This window comes from Pholis gunnellus (assembly GCF_910591455.1).
Source record: "Pholis gunnellus genome assembly, chromosome: 18".
In the NCBI taxonomy this organism is placed as follows: domain Eukaryota; kingdom Metazoa; phylum Chordata; class Actinopteri; order Perciformes; family Pholidae; genus Pholis; species Pholis gunnellus.
The window spans coordinates 3,288,624-3,309,519 of record NC_136545.1 but is presented as its reverse complement, the minus strand read 5'-3'; the positions used below and the strand labels follow the sequence as shown (position 1 = coordinate 3,309,519).

The 20,896-nt window shown below is 42.2% G+C and overlaps 1 protein-coding gene across 1 annotated transcript in view; it reads right to left on the bottom strand.

The window, feature by feature from the left end:
• wdr7 (WD repeat domain 7) overlaps positions 1–20,358 on the bottom strand; it is a 110,629-nt gene extending 90,271 nt beyond the window's left edge. The window contains exons 1-14 of the mRNA XM_079179133.1: positions 20,219–20,358; positions 18,971–19,142; positions 18,756–18,862; positions 17,672–17,750; positions 17,311–17,485; positions 16,391–16,467; positions 16,048–16,167; positions 15,761–15,906; positions 15,576–15,678; positions 6,821–6,968; positions 5,544–5,659; positions 5,076–5,208; positions 4,257–4,477; positions 2,663–2,858 (exon numbers count right to left, since the gene is read on the bottom strand). Coding sequence (XP_079035259.1) covers positions 2,663–2,858; positions 4,257–4,477; positions 5,076–5,208; positions 5,544–5,659; positions 6,821–6,968; positions 15,576–15,678; positions 15,761–15,906; positions 16,048–16,167; positions 16,391–16,467; positions 17,311–17,485; positions 17,672–17,750; positions 18,756–18,862; positions 18,971–19,129 — 1,780 coding nt within the window. The 5' untranslated portion in view covers positions 19,130–19,142; positions 20,219–20,358. The remainder of the gene's footprint in view (positions 1–2,662; positions 2,859–4,256; positions 4,478–5,075; positions 5,209–5,543; positions 5,660–6,820; positions 6,969–15,575; positions 15,679–15,760; positions 15,907–16,047; positions 16,168–16,390; positions 16,468–17,310; positions 17,486–17,671; positions 17,751–18,755; positions 18,863–18,970; positions 19,143–20,218) is intronic.
• Between the last annotated feature and the right edge of the window lie 538 nt (positions 20,359–20,896).

Sequence of the window (20,896 nt, the reverse complement as noted above, 5' to 3'; positions counted from 1 at the left end):
TCTCCTATTTATATCAATTTTCCAATCTCGCTCTCGCACGCCATCTCCCACTCCATGCGTCTGGATGCGCGGCATCATCTACTGTCTCTTGAATATGATTCAGGTCACAGATAGTCCTCTCCGCTTCTGACTGCAGCAATTCTCTAGCTTCACAGATAGAGAGAGAGAGAGAGAGAGAGAGTGTGAGAGAGAGAGTGAGAGAGAGAGAGTGAGAGAGGCTTAGAGAGACATCATTAGCTGACAGAGCTGACATCAGTATCGCTCTGGTATTGAGTGAGAGAAGAAGTGGTACCATTACACCTGTGTGTGTGTGTGTGTGTGTGTGTGTGTGTGTGTGTGTGATGAAGGGCCTGTGAGCCATGGACCTATTACATGTCCAATGCCTGAGTACACACACACACCATCCTTAATTTCACACTTAGCTACCCTGCAATCTCCTAGCTCTACAGCTCATTCAGGTCGCATGTGTGCACGCATGCGCGCACATACACAAACACCTGGTCTTTTCCAGTGGCTTGCCATCACTCGAAGCTAATGTTACCTCCGTGCTGTGCCGCATACACATGTTTACTGCGGATTGTGTTGCCATGGTTACAGCAAAACAGAGGATGGAGGAAGCGGAAGAGAGAGAGAGATGGGATTAAAACAGAGTGTGCCCAACATAACTCGTGCCTGCGTGTTAAGTACGGAGCTGGATTCACGACACGGTTAGCCTAGCTTAGCATGAAAGGCTGGGTGCACGGGGAAGCAGCTAGCTCGGCCACAGTGAAAAAAGTGGACAGACAAAACCCCTCTGGTGCTCCCCGATTAAAACGTCATATGTAGTTTGTCCAATTCATACAAAAGGATACACAATCTAACAAAGAACATCTGAAATTGCATTAAGTGGAATTTCAGCTAGGAAACATGCAGCGCACTAAGCTAGCCAGATATCTGCTAGGTAGCAGCAGTTAGCGGTTCTTTGCTGGCATATCGGCCTGAATGCAAGAGTGGAGACCAAACCTGAATACCTGAAGAGATACAGATGTCATGGAGGAGAGGATTGTTGATTATGCTCTCCCTTTTTAAAGTGTATTGTTGAAAACAGTGCAGCAAGTTGTGGTTTTGGTGATTTGCAGCTGAAAAGACACCTAGCCATCTAATGCAACTGAACTACATTATATTAAAAAAGTTGAAGGTTTTTAAACCTGTATTTCAAGCAATTTGGAGGACTACATTTTCAACATGTAGGTGTACATGGTCTTGAGGAACAATTTCTGGATTCTCAACATACATCACAATCTACAGTGCAGGTATGCAAGGGAGAGGCAGCACATGCAATGGCCAGGAGCGGACTGGGACATAAATAAATAAATAAATAGAAATCAGGCCTTTGGCATTTTGGCCCAGACCAGCGCACCACAATTGATCACACCAACACCGGTCTCCCTTCTGTATACCAACCGTGCCACTCTCTAGATGATGGTTCATTTCAGCCCACATAGTCTGCAAATATCGATCACTAGTTAAAACCAGCCCTTTCTTGACTGATCAGAACTTTTGTAATTCTTTTTTTTTTTAATCTTCCCTGTAAAGTTTATTAAGACACGCCACAATGATGGTTAGTGTAAATAAATCTGTTTATGTAAAATGCTGCGCGATAAAAGGATTTTTTTTTAAGTCGCTGCCACCGGTGTTTCCTGAAGAAGCCAGTCTAATGAAGATGTCTGTGCAATTCTTTAAGTGTTTTGTGATCAATTATTTTGCTAATATTTGACACCGACGACTCTCCGCTCTACTCAGAGGGACACACATTCATATCGAGCATGTGGAAGCAGGACTGATGCATGTTTTATTGTCGTCGTCATCATCAGCTTTGGAAAAAAAAAAAAAATGGGCCGATCTACCTGTTTTATGGGACATTCAGACAAAAAAAAAAGACAAAGAAATGACAGTTGTGTCGGCCCAAAAAGGCCAGTCAGCCCAGCGAGGAAATGCCCGGTATGCCAGGTGGACGGTCCAGCTCCGGTAATGGCGGCTTGTTTACGTCCGCCTACAACCTGGGTTGGGTACCAAACCTGGCAGCCTCTCAAGACTGCAAGACTTCAGAAATAGAACTAAAACTCTGTTTGAGGAGACAGATTTAGTAGACTTGGCAGCGCTTTTGGAGCACTAGAGAATGAGAGATGTTGGGTGTGAACCTGTTGGGAGTTCAACGGTGATGAAAATGTATATTTGATGAAAGACACAGTTTTATGCTCTTTGGAGTAGGTTAAAGGGGTCCAAGGGCAGCTTGATGCTCATCAAACTTTAATACTTTAATCCATGTTTTCCCAGATACGCCCCAGAGAGCCATTTCCGCCTTTGGTCAGGCTGAAAGCAGCGATCATCCTGAGGTTAAAGCAGCTGCTCTGAAAGCTAATGAACCTCTATACAAGCAGAGATTTAAGAGCTATACTTTAGTAGACCAAACCATTTTACATGCTGTGCCTACTATGAGAATTTGTGGGAATTGGTTGTTCTGGACCTATGCATTGCTTGCCTTGCCGTTTAGAAATTGGACAATGTTAGAGATAGCATCTGCACTCCTCGATCACAAGTCTGAGCTCATGCTAACGGTTTGGCATTTACCCAAACTAAGAAGAGGAGCGGCAGAAGAAAAAGGGCTTCACCCGGCTCTCACCTGTGTCCATCTGCCATACGTAGACGGAGCCGTCGGAGCAGCCCACCACCAGGTAGTCGTCCGCCGGGCGCCACTTGATGACCTGGATGGGGAAGAGGTGTCGCGACGCCAGCATGATGCACTTCCTCTCCCTGAGGCTGAGCAGGCCGACGGAGTGGTCGCTGGCCACCGAGCAGACGCAGTGCTGCACCCGGGTCTGCAGAGGAAACACAGGCAGCTGACGAGGGTCGTCCAAAATTTCATTCCAATAAAAGAGACCCTCTTGCCATGGGGTCACTGCAGCTGTGATATATATATATATATATATATATATATATATAAATAAATAAATAATATATACATATAAATATTACATATATATTTCCAACCTAAATGCTTTGACTACACCAGAAGGCAAAGTGCCTTAAAGCTGCATTCTCTCTAGTGTCCACCAGGGGGCGACTCCTCTGGTTGTATAGAAGTCTATGAGAAAATGACTCTACTTCTCTCTTGATGTATTACCTCAGTAAACATTGTAAACATGAGTTTATGGTCTCAATCTCTAGTTTCAAGTCTTCTTCAAGACAGCATGGTGTTCATTTAGTAAATGATGAACCATTTCAAGTCAAATAGACCATAAAGCAGGGGATGCTTTAGGGCGGGGCTACACGGTGATTGACAGGTCGTATATGGCGTCTCTACGTCACTCCTCCGAAGTCCAAATATGGTCACTTCAGTTCACTGGTTGCAACAAAAGAAAAACAAGATGGCAACAAAAAAAAACTCCGCACTCGAGGCTTCAAAACGTCAGTCCACAAACCAATGGGTGACGCCACGACGACTACGTCCACTACTCACATACAGTCTATGGACCACACCCATCTTCGAACTCCACCTTCATTTTGATCTCAACTACACACCTGTTAAGTTTCATGGCTGCAGCTTACACAGTAGTGACGCTATCGCGATGACAAAATCTGTCCGAAGAAAAAATAATTGCTCTCACAGATGTTTCTCCTGCAGTGTTCTTGCTTCCAAAGCTTTATTTTGGTTGTTTTGCACCGGGGCAGTTTGTCACGACACTAAAGTGTTTGGCCACATCTGATATTTTGGCTGCCAGAGACATCACTGCTGATGCTCATTAGTCCGGCTGTTTGCTGCGTCGGGATACTGATGTAACGTCTGCGCTGGCGAGAACTTCTCAGAAAAAGCTCTTACGGTTTCAAAAGACACAAAACATGAGACATCTTAATTAAAGCATGTCTGTAATGTCTCATTCTAGTCCGGCTCCATTAACACAACAGCGTCTGACATCTCATCGCCGTGGTAACAAACACTATTCTGACATTTTGATCTTAATGTCAGCAAATGTTTTCATTTGGTTTAATGTGCGTGAGTCCGTCATTTGACCACAACAACACAACGCCATTAAAGTTCTCCACAACAATGACATCACCCCCCCCCTCGTAACATTTAAACTAATGTCAGCAACGCAACACGCTTCTCCCTTTCAGTACGTTCATCACACACACAGACGCAACTAACAGCAAACAGAGAAAAGGAAAAGACAACAGAGGAAACCAAACGCATGAGGCCAACTGTCTGGAGGGCTTACGCTGCAGTTCTCGGGCGGGACAATGAGCTGGGTGATCTCTCCCCCGTGGACACAGAAGATGTGCTTCATCTCTCCAGTGAAGATGTCCCAGACGATGACGGAGAAGTCCACCCCTCCGGACACCAGCGAGCGCTGGTCGTAGCGCGGGGAGATCTGGTACGGGTACAGGACGCATGTCACCTTGTTCCGGTGACCCCGCAGGGTCCGATGGGGCGGCCAGCCTAAAAGGACAGACGGACACGGAATGGACGAAGACGTAAGACGCGGAGGATGGATGATGGGACTAATACACACTGCTGCACACTTTTCATTTATTGATCGTATTTTCTGACTTTTATTGTGCTTATATACATTTCTGTTTTGAAAATACTCAACATTACTGATATATTTTCCTCCATACACCTGTTATGAATGTTTTCTGCTCTGTTCCACTAGAGTCCAGTGAACCGGCCGCTGAGCTCTCTTCCCCCTTCCCCTCCTACTGCAGGTGGTCTGTCGGTGGGGTCAGGCTACTGCCGGAGGCTAGGCTGACTAAGCTGAAGGAGTTTCTGGTGAACCCGCATATATAGAAATTGCCAATATTCTCGCTGATGGTCATAAAGAGGCATCAGTAGTAAATTGAGACTGTTTCAGAACCAGTTAAAAGTTCCTCACAGTAACTTGAATCAGAGCGTGAAAAGGAGTTCTTTGTTTTTCTCCTGACTCCAGCGCTGATTTCAACCAGAAGTTTAGGTGGCAGCCGTGCTTTGGTTCATTGTTGATGTAATGTATCAATTAGACCGTTTCGTCTCTACCCTGGACAGTTTTCTCCTCCCTCACCTCTACGCAGCATGTGCTCCCCCTGCAGCAGCTGGACGATGGCGGTCTGAGTGGCAGGAACCAGGATGATGCTGCCATCTTCTCTCCCGCACACCAGCCGACCCTGAGAAGGGATGTACACGCTGGCTGTCACCTGAGGGATCAGAACAACACACACACGGTCAGAAACACCAATGAACCAAACTCTAACACCAGTTATCCAACTATCTCAACTTCAGCCAGCTGCAATAAGAAGCCAAATACACTGCAACGTGAACCGATCTCTGGATTTATTTATCTTTTTTAACAACATCTATTCCATCTGTATGACTTTCCAACACTAAACTTAGCAAAATGTACTTTTCACAGGACAGTAGAGCCTTTTTAAAAAAACTTTTATGAATACATAACATTTTGAAAGTGCAATATTCAAACGATTACATTTTGGTGGAGAACTAAAAACGAGTGTTACGTTGTGTAGGTTCAAACCTTGATGGGTCCTTCTTTTCCGGGCAGAGCGCTGAGCTGGTCGATGATCCCTGCAGACACGGGGGTCAACTTGTCGAACGCCTCCTGCAGACTGACGGTGGACGACACCTGCAGCTCTGCACCGAGACGGAGACACAGTTAGTTGGGAGAGAGATGTTAGAGTTATGGGGCCGACCATGGTCAGGCGCCCCCTGAGCAGGTTGGGGGATCGGAGCCTTGCTCGAGTGGCAGTTCTCCAGCTACCGGTCCACATTCCACTCTACTAGGTACATACGGGGATTTGAACCAGCCACCAAGTGTCCCACGATCTGAGCTACTACCGACCCGAAAATAGAAGAGAGAAGCGATTTCCATGCAGTAAATGCTATATTTACAGGCATGTGACTGTTATTGAGGCTGTCGCCTAGTAACTAGATGGACCATGATGTGAGATACACCAAGATCTGGGTGGCTTATCACATCGACACATTCCTGGGGTGAACCCTGGGTAAAAAAAAGGTTAGTAAATTAAATAAAAAATGTAAAACGTATATCTTTTTATGTTGCTGTTTAAGATAATCAATTCACAGTTTTTTTTCCTTTTAACTCATCCTTCAAATTAAAAACCTACAAGGACAAACATTCTTTGTCTATGAAATTAACATTTTAATAATAAAATGTATGACTAATGTTGGTCTTTCATTTTTTCAACATTCAATTCATAGTCTTCAAACCAGGAGCCCTGTAAGAAACAAAAAAACATCAATAATATGATGTTGCAGCGCCATGACACATTTAGGCCACTAGATGTCGCTCTGTGTGCTTCACCGCCTCTTCTGAGGGAGATGACTTCTCTACCAACACTAACAAAAGCTCATCTGAAAAGTCAGACAATATCACGATATTTAGGAAAAAGTCAGTGTTTAAAAGATTTGTAGACCATTTATTAACTATGTGAAGCAAATGGACTTCATTGATAATGAAGAGAAATGTATAATTAACTGTAAACCCTGCAGGACAACATAACGGCTTTTCTTCTATTTTTATGTTGATATGCATTATATGGAACATATCAGTACCAGTGGTTTTCATATTAATGATTACAGAGAGGGATTATTAGTGGTCAGTGTAATTTTGGTTGTTTTACTTCTTTTCTTATACAAACAACAGTTGTATAAAACTAGCTTTTCTGTGACGTCACTATAGAAACACCAGTGGGCTGTGTGTGTTTTGTAGTTCATCGAGACGGCCTCCTCTCTGGGGAAACGGCCGCGTCGTGTCGGTGTTGGCGTCCTTACCTGCGGCGGTGGACAGCAGCTGCAGAGGCGAGGTGTCCGGGACGCTCCACAGGGACAGCCTGCCCGCGGAGTCTCCCTGGATCAGCAGCTTGTGGAAGGGCTCCCTTCGGCCGAAGAAGAACCGAGTCACAGGAGGACAGATCAGGAGCTGGAGGACGGCGGGGATGGGGGGGGGGGGAGGAAAGACATGTCAACATCTTGAAAACCTGACGTCCCAAATCTCCCAAAGAACACCTGGAAACGTTGTGTTCATCGGAGCACATTCTAATTCACAATTGGAGTATTTTTTTTCCCTTAAAGACTGTTTGTTTGGGTTTAACATGCCTTATCAGTTTTTAGTCTGACGACGTGCAGCTGAAATGTTAGGTTTCGCTCTGAGGGTTGACAACGCACAGCAAACTGCAGGAGAACAGAACCACACAGCTGTGACTCCTCTACAGGCTGGTGTGGTGAATACTGGCTGATTCTAGCATGCTGCTGGGGTTTTACTGGGGCTTTCATTCAGGGTTAGGGGCTGATGGGGTCAGAGGTAAGTGTAAGTGGAGCAGCAAACCAAATGAAGCCGCTGTGGAAGTCCAATGATCGCACCCGAACTGATGCTTCACCCATCGGAGCGTGTGCTCACGCGGCACACAGAACGGGTGGGGTTAAAGCTACAGGTACAAACAGGATGTGGGTCATGTGACTGAAGCTAACCAAACTAACCAGCTTTCTTCCCAGGGCTCTCGTATAAACTAATCCCTAAATTTAGCCACGTTTGACCTAATGTTTCAACTATTTTCACCATTCGAACGAACCCTCGCGGTTTTGCTCGGTTTAAACTCCCTGTGTTTACAGGTTTACGGTCACTTAGCTGGGCATGCTGCATTCTCTTCAGAGTGAGTTTGGCTAAACAGAAACTGTTATGTGGTACAACACACGTTTTTAAGTTGATGAAACTTAAAAAATAAAAAAAAAAGTCTACAGCCATGCTAGCGACTCTTTGAGTCGCTTTGAGCTAAATGCTGACATCGGCATGTTCTCAGCGACAATGCTAACATGCTGATTGTTAGCAGGGAGAACGTGACCATGTTTAACCATCTTATTTTAGCTTGTTAGCATGCTAACATTTGCTGGTATTTCATCAAGAAATGAAATGTTTAACCTGAAGATGGCACGACAGGAAATGATCATCAAATTTGATGGCCATCGGTCGGTACCAAAGTGGTGGATTTAGACAAAAAGAGCTAACCTAACTACTTTGATTTAGTTGCCATCTCGCTTTGAGGGATTTAAACAGGAAGTATAGTGTTGCCATGTGAGTCGTTGAGTTAGCAGTGGGCTACTAGTGCAGCGTTTTTTTAGACCAACAGGTCTTTACATTTTGGTGACTCTGAAACATTAAAAGTCACGCTGGATTTAAAGACTCCTGCAGCTCCCGTTGGCATGGTAACCAGGGATGTACAGACTTACTGAAGAAAACATATTAGATATGGTTATAAGGAACGTCTCTCTGATCTCTGTAGAGGTTTATCCCCAAACATCAGATGAAAATCGCTGAAAATAATATGTTGCACTGAATCCATTAGCAAGTGGATATCTCACCTAAATCTGGCAATCTTTAGAGCCTAAAGATTGCCAGATTTCTTAACCATATACAGCCTCAACCAGTCACATGACCTCCTACCATACATGTCCCTCATCAGGAGGGGTGGATCAGGTGTTGTTTACAGTAGTTACCATTGTCCGTTATCAGGTGAGTGTCTCTGAGCTCGGCTCAGCAGCACTGTGAGGTTGTGTGCCTGTCCACTGAAGGAAATCATGGACAATATCAAGAGCCATAGACACGGACGGTTGTGTCAAATCTTTCACTCTGGATACATGAGAGCCCGACTGGTTCAAACATCTCACCAGGGCACCGATTTGAAAGAGTGAAACCAGGTCAGTGGTGACGATCACCAACACTATGAGAGGAAGACTTCATGATTTTGGAACTTCTCGATGAAACTAAACTGCACTGGCTAACTGCTGGAATTTGAACACAGAATTTCCACATGATCTTGTTCACATTCTTAAACTGCAACGCGATCAGTCCATAGGTTACAGGGGAATAATGGTGGAGATGGGAGGAGGGCAACATAGATTTTTAGCTGAAAAGGGACAATCCAGCCCAAAACACAATCTAATTATGTTATTCCCAAACTGTACATGTTGCAGAGTGGTTATGAAAAAAAAAAAGAGAATTGAGATGAATCTTTGCTTTAGAGCAGTGGTTCTCAAATGGGGGTACGTGAAGTCACTCCAGGGGGTACGTGAGATTTTTTTTAAATAGATTTAAAATTAGCATCCATTCAAAAATCCTTGAAAAATAGTTATTTAATAAATAAATATATCAGTGTAAGTTCATCAACTGAATTTTATATTCAGTAGGCTATTCAATTTCATTATCCTAAACCAGGGCTCAGGCAACCCGCATGCGGCTCTTCCCTGAGTCCTCTGTCCACACGGCGTTTATCTCCGTCCAGACTTAAACGCTTGGGGGCATAAGGCGGGATAACCTGCTCACGGGGGTTCTCAAAGTCCAGGATGGGGGTAGACCACGGCAACTACAACATTTAAAAAGAGGTAGAGCGGCAGGGAATGGCTGAGGTGTCCGGTGTGTACCACGATCCGTTAGTTCTGAACGCTGAAGACAATCAGGAGTATGCAAAGTGCCATCAAATGTTTTTTTAAAAAGCACAAAGTAACACACACACACACACACACACACACACACACACACACACACACACACACACACACACACACACACACACACACACACACACACACACACACACACACACAAAGATGTGAATAGATAAATCCAACATCGGTGAGCAGACGGCACTCAAGAGTGAAACACACAGAGAATATCAACTCATGTTTGTGTTTGTTTAAACTGGCTCTGTGCTGCACAGGGTGGGCTTTCTAACCTTTCATCAACAATGTTAATTGGGTGTTAAACTAAAAGGATGAATTACAACATCATTATTAAGGGTAGTGACTATTGCCAGAGCATTTCAGTTGTCATTCACTACTTACTACTACCTTCTACTTTTACTTTTGTGTGTCATCGTTAAGACGCTGTCAATGGAGGTCAACACTTCCAGCGGAGGTTTCAAATTAAAAGCCTACCAGTACAGATACAGACTATGTCTTTTGATCCTCTGAGGGTTTTTAATGCCAAACATCTGCACAAGAAGTCTTTCAGAGTAAGAAAGAAAGTTTCACTGACAGTACCGTAGAGGAGATTAAACAAAAACCTCGTAGAATCAATTGAAAAAAGTATTTATGTTAAAGAAAACTAATTCAGAGCAGCAGACGTGTATGAAACGTCTGTTGCTGTACTGATGGAATTTAACCATTCAAAATATAACTGTATTAAGATGACACATAAACATGGAAGTGTTTAGTTTATAGAAATCAAAAGTAGAGAATATTACAAATGACTATTACTAAAACAAGATAAAATATACACACATATATATATATATATATATATATATATATATATATATATATATATACATACACACACACTCGGTGAAATTAGCACAAAGCCTGCTATTCACCTCAACTGCAAAGAGAAGCAGGCCTCTTTAATAAACTTTACCATTTGAGAGGTTTCTGGGAGTTAATATAAATTATTCTAAACCGTTGTTCATCCAGAAGAACATGTTTGTGACTGGGAGTGTCACATCTCAAAGAAAAAGTGTTCAGACACCCACCTGACATTTACAGACAGAAGAAACAAACACAACAAAACCTTTGCTGGCAGGTCTGACGAGCACACACAGAAACACCATCATCTCCTCGTGTCCTCTCTGTACCTGATCCTGTAGTATTCTATGTCTGGTATGCATCATCAGTGTTTCTGCTTTGTGTTTGAAGCTCACAGACAAACATGAGGCTACATGTCATCTAAAGTCTCTTCCTTTAGGTGCTGGGCTCGTCGTGAACTCGGCGGGTCCTTGTTTTTGTTAAAAAGCAGCTTGGGGACTTTGCATGCATCTTCATCAGTATGAAGACAGATGAGGAGGGTGATGGTGCTTTTGGAGGAGGAGTTTGTTTTTTTTAGTGGGAAGAGAGCATGAAATCAGGTGAACCAGAATGAGTCCAGTCTCTTAGTCTGGCAGGAAGGAAACTCAAGAGAGGAGCAAACTAAACAGAGTTCCCCTTCAGTGTCATCCACTCAGCGGCTTACACTTCTATTCCAGCACTTTGAAAACCCGTCCCAAGGCCACAGTGTACTTTCTCAAACATCTGGAACTACTTCTCTTCAACAAAGGATCTACTTTTCACTTTTTTTTTTGCAGTTACAAACATTAGCATTTTTCATTTCATCATGGTGGCCCTCTAGGGTCTGTTCTTGTTATTCATGTTAAGGATTTATCTAAAATTAAAATTGAATCTGTTGAGATGCCTCAAGTGTCATCTACAAAATTCCTAGGAGTTATTATTGAAGAGAGTTTAAGTTGGAGTAAACAGATTGACTGTGTTAGTAGAAAAATAAACAAATCTATTGGAATAATAAGTAGGGTTAGACATCTTGTCTCTGCAGACTGTCTACTTATTCTTTATTACAGTATCATTTATCCTCATCTTTCATATTGTAATATAGTTTGGGCAAGTACTTTCCCTACTTCTCTGCAAAAAACGTTGGTCCTCCAGAAACGTTTTGTTAGGATCGCAACCCGATCACAGTCACACTCATCTTCTGCTCCTCTATTTCAGAAATTGCAGATTCTTACTATTTATGACATCAATACTTCTCAAACTTGTGTTTTCATTTATAAGATACTTTCAGGTGAAGGGAATATTCCTGATCATTTCAAGACTTACTACAAATTTAATTCACAGGTTCACTCATACTCAACTCGTCAATCTTCACATCTTCATCCTCCTAAATTACTGACTATCAGAGGTCAATATTCAATAAGGTTTAGGGGAACCAAATTATGGAATGACCTTTCCCACCTAACTAAAAAATGTCTCTCTATAAAATGTTTCAAAAGGTGCCTAAAAGAACATCTAACTGCGGTCTTGTAACAGTCTTGTATGTATTAGTGTTCATGTCTTTCTTGTTTTAGCTGCTACATTACATTTGCAGTTGTTTCACTCATAGGGACTTGTATCACCATTGCTTATGAGTTACTGCAGGCGTATAATCCAACATCACTGAACAAACACAGGACAATGCTCACTCTCACATCCACACACATGCTCGCACACACTCGACACAATTACATTATTTTTTATTTTTATCTTATCTTTCATTCTTTCTTTCGTTGTAATGTAATGTCTTATTCATACTTTATGTTTGTAATTTTGTAAAATTTTAATATTATATAGGTGGAGGCTTCAAATAAGCCCAGTTGGCTTTCTGCCTCCTCCTGCTCTGTGATATTCATTTATCTCTGTTATGTTTGTTTGTTTTGAATTTCATTATTTGAATTGTGCAAATAAATAAAAATAAATAAATTTAAAAAATGCTCCGTCAGGTCATATAGAAGCAATGTTCTCTTTAAGATTACTTTTATCACCATGATCAATCGAATCCTATTTGTCTACATACCTCTTACTAAAAGATAAACTCCAGTAACTCTTTCAACTAACATTTTCTGTACTTCTGAGGATTTATTTCTCTCTCATATTTTTCGATTCGACACATTTTCAAACATAAGCCCAACAGTAATTAGTTAATCAATCTGTACTATTAATATTACATAACACAAATTCTCAATCCGGTTATGTTATGTGACGTAGCTTTAGGCACGATACAGAGCCCTTTGAGATCTCATACAGGTGAACTAAACTACTCATTCAGTATTCAGCCGTTCATGTTCCTGAGATGGACTGACTTGTCCCCCCTGCTGGTTACCAGGGTGCAGGTGAATGTGAGCCACTGATTGGATGTCTGTGTTTTCGCTCTGGTCTCACAGTTTGCTCCTCTCATCTCAGCTCACTACTTTCTGGCTGAGCTGCAAACACAAGAAACATTTCTTGAAAACTAAAATTACTTCAAATCAGCCAGTCTTTTCATCTCCAAAGTACATTTTGGACCTCACACTGATCTTAACCGTCACACCCGACACCAACCGTTTTTAAAAAGGAACATACCAATGCTTTTATTTTTTATACAGATTTGACCTCTAACTGACATTGAAGTTCTGTGAAAATCCATCACAATAATGATTTACCTAACTAAGTAACCTTTATTTTGAAATGCAAAACGATGAAATGATGAATCAATTACTTGACTGGTTGCAAATTTATCCCCAACAATTCTGATAATCCATAAATCACCAAGTCAACTGAAAAGTAAAGTGAATATATTTGAGTTTTAGATGTTGAGCTTTAGGAAGGTACTCAACTGTCTGACATTTTAGAAACTGGACAAATAGTCAATCAATCACGAAAATAAAATAGCTAATGAAAATGACTACGTAGAGCCATAATGTTTTCTAATTGTTGTTATACTGTAAAAAAAAAGATGCATTCAAGTATGCTCTGATTTCTGGGCTTCATTTCACAAATACCGCGTTAGTTTATGTCGTATTCAACTACTGTATGTTCAGCAGTAATATAAAGAGTGAACAATGTGTCGTCAGTGGGCTGAAACAGGATCAATCATTGGTATGGTCCTTTAGAAGTAACGCTTTACTTCCACTTTGCATACCCACATGTAAACATGTGGCTTGGTTTGTTGAAGACATGCAAAATGGCTTGATTTTGGAGATAACCACTCTTTGATTTGAGAAGATGATATTTTAACTAAAAGCTGCTAAAATGGTTCGCGCCGTGATTGTCTCCATTTTAGCTTTTGCAGCTCAGCCTAGAAGGTGAACCTTCTTCTTCCTGCATTTGGTATTCAGTGTGGCTTACTGGTGCCTCTAGAGGCCGGTGGTGGTATAGCAGCTCTGGGGTGTAGAGCTCCAAGTCGCACCCGCTGGCAGGGAGGCACAGCACCTCCACAACCACTTCCTCCTCCTCACCTCCTTCTCCTTCCTTCTGAGAGGAGGGAGGAGGTCAAAGGAGGGAGGGAGCGAGGCAGCATCAGAAGATAAAATAAAACAAATATAAAAAGGACAGACAAAAACAACAACAAAAAGACACAGACAACATTTAAATACCTACAGGACAATAAATTATAAATACAAGTGACATACTGAAGGTCCAAAATGAAATAACTATGCAGAACACCAAGGGTCAGGCTCACGCACATGGGTTAAGCCTGGCCACTGACCTTCCGACTTCACTACTGATGATTAAGCTCTTCTCAGTAAATAGTAAAGTGGTAAAATGTTATGTTTTTGTAGATTTCATTGTTATTGTTAAACTCTCAAATAAAAAACTGGTGTTGAAATAATGGCCAACTAGACCGTTCTATAATGGCTCGCGTGGTAAAATCAGTTCAATGTAACGTTCCAGAGATAGTCAAGTCTCTTTGGAAATAGTTAGTGAATGAAAACAAACGCTTCTACTTTTGAAGTTCCTCTGAGAGGATGGAAACTACAGAAGCACACTGTGACTCGTCTCTAAAAAAAGCGACTAGGTTCAACCCACGGGCCTGACGTGAGCCCTGATGATCCCAAATTAAATCAAACACCATCAATACAAACAAAACACAGTTAGACTGCCAACACCCCAGAAGTACACACAGCTACCTGGACCAGATGGAGCCATTGTACAAGTCCCACATGTAAGTTAGCCTCATGTAAACTGGGTTATTTAAGCCACGTTTGAACAACAGGGCCACGATCAGTACAGGAGGTTTAAATACCAAATAATTACAGTCTAACTGGCATAATTACGGTCTACTTTTTTTGTATGTATGCAACGTATTGTCCAAACTGCCAGCTGCACACAAAAGGTTCGAGCAATGTTTCTTGTTTGCTAAACCAAGCTAGTGAGGTTAGCCAGCCCAGTCGCCAGGAAAACATGTTTGGCATCATGTGTTTCTGCAAAAATCACGGATATGTTTTTGCATTCGGTCAGAGCGACCGTTACTGAAAGGTACGTGGTTTAATAACGTGTTTAACAAGCCAGAGAGTCCACTACGGGAAGGTGGATGGGTCAAACAAGCACAAGACTTTCACCCAGGAGACCGCTGTGCGTGTATCCGTTTGAAATCAAAAGTCAACGTGTTACATAAGGTCGATATGCCTGTTACGTACGCATGAAGGTCCGCTATAGGCTATTATTTATTTATGCTAGTTCCGTTCTTCCAGGTGTTGTGCTACAGTTGTGGCGTTATTATTGTAACACAAACCATAATGTCTCCCGTTAACCATGTAATTGTGTTGCCTGAACAAACTAATCATTTCATAAAGTTAACTAGGTGGCAATTTGCGTTTCAACATTTTTTCTGGCGACTGGTTTGGAAAAACACAAAAGAGAGGCCAGATGTGGAAGCCGCTCAATATAAAGTAGATCTCATGTCAAATATTATTATATGCAACTCAAACATCTACGTCTATTAATGGAGGGACAATTGGGTTTAAAACAGACTGAAGTCCAAGGTATGTAGCTAAAACTCCAAAACATCATTATAATATTTCAAACAACTATAACTAGACAACATCATAATCATCCTTTTTTTTCTGGTGTGCAACAGAAGTGGAAGAGTCCAACACTTTTCTGAGCTGCTCCATGCTTTCCAAGTCAAGAATCTGTTTTAAATGATAGTAAATATACAATAATTAAGGGATTAGTTTCCACAGTGAGGACTGACCTGCTTGTCCGAGCGGTCTGCAATGCTGTAGACCAGCGGAGGGATCGAGCCTTCTTTTGTTTTCCCAACATCACTGCGGAAATGTTCACTAGCAGGCAGGCAGCTGAGGAATAAATACGCATAATAAGTCTCACTTTTCAGCATTTGTGCTTTTCTTCTATGGTGTTCCAGAATTCAGAATGTACCTGGCGGGCAGCTTGTAGATGTAACTGCAGCCATCTTCGGTCCAGATGATGACTTTGTCCGTGGCGATGAACTCTCCTCCGGTCCAGGCCTGGTCGTTGTCATTGGACACCGAGCAGAGCAATGAGTAGTCGCCTGCATCGAACACCTGAAGGGATGCAGACATTTCTAAGTAATGTAGTACATCTTCGGGACGGGACGGACTCAGGGCAAAGAATTCCAGGTTTGTGCATGAATGTAGTAGAGTACTTGGTGCGTAGTATTCCTTAGTGGTACTGCAGGTTCTTACCCTCCAGTACTTGGAGCAGACAACCAGCAGGCTGCTCTGAGTGAAGGTACAGAAGGAGATACTCTGACAGCCCTGACAGTAGATGGGTTTGGACTCTTCTTCAAACACAGGGTCCATGTCCTGAACACACACAACAACAACAACAACAACAACATTTAAGCTTGAGCTGATACACCGATCAATATTTGGGATCGAAAAAAAGAATGACATATCAGCTATTTATTTTGATCATCATTTTCATATATAATAATATGAAAATCTTCCATAATACTCATCCGACTTTCCTGGCAGTACACACGGGTCTGTTTTTCTTTAATGAACAAACATCTGTATGGCGGTGTACCTGCATTCTGCTGACCTCAGCTGTGATGATCCACACCTTCAGAATGCCCGTCACTGACACTGCCACCACCGTGTCCTCTACATAGAGACATGGAGACAGAGTAGCGCCATGGCAAAGTTAGCGCCTCATGGTGCATCATACACACGTTAGCGTAATGTGATCATTTAGCATATTAATTAAGAGGTACTATATGTAACAATTTACATGTATTCATAACTGTGTTTTGCCAATGTGGGAACGGATTGTAATAAAACTTCAAATTGAGACCTTCCCCGACTCTGGGCGGCCTATGAAACAGCCTATGGGGAAGGTTATGCCGCGATGTTTACGCACGCTCCAGAGTGCCTTGCCTCTCTTCAGCTCCCCTAGCGGCGCCAACAGCGTGTTGCTAATTTAGTAAAATACTGTCAATGTCAGCTAATTCATCCGGACTCTGGCTGGTAAATTGGCTAGCTTGCCTTTATTTGAATAGCTAACGCTACGAAGCAACCAACGCCAGATCCATGCAGTCTAGCTAAGTTACAGCTAGCTGTCTAACTTTAGCTTGCTTGCTCTCTAACATTATCGCTAGCAGAATACTATCTGAGAGGAGATGTTATTTGGCGAACTTGCCAAACTAGCCAACTGTAACATTAGCTAAGCTAAGCCAGCTAGCTGTAAATTAGCCATGCTGTATTGACGATGCTGAATCGAGGATGTACAAACTGAGAAATGAGAAATGCCTATACAACTCACCGAGGATTGACTATGTTTACCATCAACACTGAGTGGGCATCCACATAAAGTGGGGCAAATTTTCCCTTTAATGATTATTGTAAACTCTGCTGGATAAGAATCACTGACCAGCACACGTGACACCCAAATCATCTGAAATCCCCTGTAAGAAGAGAATCCCATCCAGCTCCACCTGCGTCTCTCACCTTGTGTTCGGTGGGATCGGATGATGCTCATGGAGCTGATCCAGTCCGGGGAGATCTTGGACACCAGCGAGTATAGCACCTCCAGGCTGGTGGCGTCCACCACAAGGATTTCTGGGTAGTGGCCGTTGCAAAGCAGGCGTCCCTCCCTCTCAGTGCCGATGGTGAACTGATAGAACTGGAGAACCGCAGAGCACCAAGGAGAAACATGGAGGAGAGAAAGAGAGGGGGAGAAAACCAAACAGGTGAGGAGAGATGGGAACAAGAGGAGGAAGAGACTCAAATGACCGCAGTCTGATCAAAAGCCAGCATGTGAATACCAGTATGTATTTATGAGTTCAGGGCGTGTGAGAGTACGCCTTACCTGTATGCCAGTGTGAGCACAGGCCAGCTTGGTGAACTCAATACAGCGTCCGTCGTTCACATCCCACAAACACATCTCTCTGGAAACATGAAGTTAGACATAAATGAGTAAATGGCCTGCAGCTAAACTTAAATACTGAGGTTAATATCGAGAACATGCATATCATCTCCTCTGTTTGATTGAGAGTAAAGTTTTATGTACATTCTGTGCAAGTCAGTTTATGCATAGAGCACGTATAGAAACAATAAATGTTGGCCAAAGTGCTTGACAAAGACTCCACATTAAAATACTCTATCTTTCTATATTTTTAGGGTTGGGGTTAGTGCCGCAGCTACTAATGAACTGATAAGCTGATTACAATTTAGATAATCCCTCAAGTATCTTAGTCAAACTACCAAACATGGAAAACACAAGCTGGTTACAGTATTCTTGCCTAAAAGTAGTTTGCATGTTCTGTTCAGAAATTAGGTTATTTTGCCACGCAAATGAAATTACAATTTTGTTTGTTATACCAGCAAGAAATAACTATCTATAAAGTCCCTTTCACACAAGCAGTCTATCTCTGAAATGTGCAGGAACATGTCCTGCATTGGGTCATGTGTGAACGAGAGCAGGGATCGATATTCAAGCGGTAAAAAAAAAACAAAAAAAACATAGTAATCCAGCTACATTTTTGTGGGTGACTGGACTTGTCTCGCAAACTTGTTGACTATTAAATACATCACAAGAACATTGGCACTGGAGAAAAGCAGTTTCTCGCCCGCCATGTTCCTGAAAATATGTAGAGACGTCTTTAGCCCCATACACGTACATACGATCTTGCCATATCTTTTTAATTTGTTGAGTTTCATGGCGGTTAGCAGCATCTGCTGGACTGTCCCTTTCTCCACCTACTCCGGCGTTGCAAGTGTGAAAAGGCGCAAAACGGAAACCTTCCTGAATGTAGTGCATGTGTGAATAGTGAAAACCACTCGCGATGCCAAAGAAGTTATCCCAGTAATTTACCAGGAACTATGTGTGAAAGAGGCTTATGGAACTCCTGATAGATGTGTGTGAGTGAAAACAATAAATAAAGTGCACTCACCCGCTCTCTGATGCGCTGACAATGTACTGTTTGTCGCTGCACGTGCTGGCTTTAGACAGACAGGTAATGGAGGCTGTATGGCCAAACAACATGGCCCTGGGACAAATCTGAGCAGAAACCAAGAGGTTAAACAAAGACGATGAAAAGCAGATGCAAGAAGTAGGTAGATGACAGAGACACACAACCACTATCATCATCATCACCCTCATCAGTACCTCCAGCTCAGGTGTCATGTCCCAGAGGCAGATCTGTCCGTCGTGGCAGCCGGTGATGATGGTGTTGAAGTCGTCCATCACCAGCAGACTGCTGATGCAGTGGGTGGGTGCCGTGCGGCCCCAGAGCACTATGGGTAGAACCAAGTTGTTCCCCGACATGATGCTGATGTGTCTGGAGGGAGGGCGGGACAGTTAAAAAGAGAGAGACACAGAGGGACAAAATGAGACAGAGAGAGAGAGAGACAAAATGAAAACGATGAGGCACGGATCTGAGGACTGGCAGTAAACATGCCATTGTAAAAAAAAATATATATATATATATATATATATATATATATTAATAATAACCTAAAACATGAAAACATCCACTGGACCTACACATTATAAACTTTACAATACACAGTGATTTAACATATGCATTAACATTGGCAAATATAAATCCTGCACACTTGCATACTATATGTGGACATGTATAGTATATACTTTGCATATATTTATACACACACACATATTTAATATGTATTTCTTCGCATTATTTGTATTTGTAAAGAATTCACAGAAACACTTGACCCCCACTTGAATTAGATCGACATCGTTAAAGATGCTAAACAAGTAGCATGTTAGCATGCTAATATGCTAACAAATAGCATGTTAGCCCATTATAACATGAACAGACATTATAGTAACAGGCTGACATAAACAACGCTTCCCGTTTACACAACCATTAGCACTTGTCAAATCGTCACATTAACACGTTAACTCTGGTCACGTCAGAGCTCCAGTCCGACACGAATATATCGTCAACGAGTCACGAGTCACGAGTCACTGTTCTGTCACGAGCACAATAACACCAGTGACCCTTTGGCAGAAATCGACAGCACGCATTAGTACACGCATCTACATCCAAACGTCAATAGTGTGTTTTCGCACTGCATTTGAATAATTAACCTTGGCGTTACATCCAGGTGTGCGGGCTGTGCAGCAGCGTCTAGAGGGTAACGATGGAATGGGACACGTTTAATTCACAGTCAGGTGCAGAACAGTCTCTGACACCTGGGAGAAGGTCAACAGCAGAGAATTCTGCAGATATATTTTTAAAAAAGTCTAACTGCCCCTGATTATCAGACATTAAGTGTGCAGTGATATATGTGGTGCTGAAGCTAAACTGTACCTGCAATGACGCTACTTCCGGGTTAGCGACACGGCTAAGGGAACCAAAACACTACGTTGAAAACGGTATATACGTACCACAACAAGTCCTACTGGGACATGTCCTTCTAATGGAAAGCTTGTTGAAGAACAATCCCCCCCGTGGCAAATAAAAAACGAAAGTATCCTCCTTTTCGTCTAGTTTTTAGTCGTTTGTCCCACCGACAGACAGATCTGTTCGGTCAGCTAATCACCTGACCACTGTGAGCCGCATCCGGTCTCATGCTTTCAAAATAAAACCCTGCAGTGTTCGTTTTCCGAGCATGAGCATGAGATAGTATAGACGGCTTCTCTAGTTATCGGACGGGCAAAAAAACCCAATAATTGAGCATGTGAATAAACAAAATAATAAATACAAATATATATTAAAAAAGGTAATGGTAGACGAAAATAAATACATATACGCTCAGGACATCATCATCCTATTTCAGTCCCTCATTTCTACAGCTATTGTTGTATTCACACGTTATTTAACTGCTAAACTTGATAGGACGAAAGATAATTGTTGACCTTGGAAACAAGAAAATAAAGAACACATGAACAAATGTAATGATAACTATCATCAGAATTATAGTAATCATAATTGTCATTATTAATAATTAATCACAATGTAATGCATCAATTAATTAACTCTCCAAAGCTTTGTTTTATTTTGAAAGTTTTTTAAATTGAAAGTCTTGCGTGATACACTTTCTGGCTTCAAAATAAAAGCCTAAG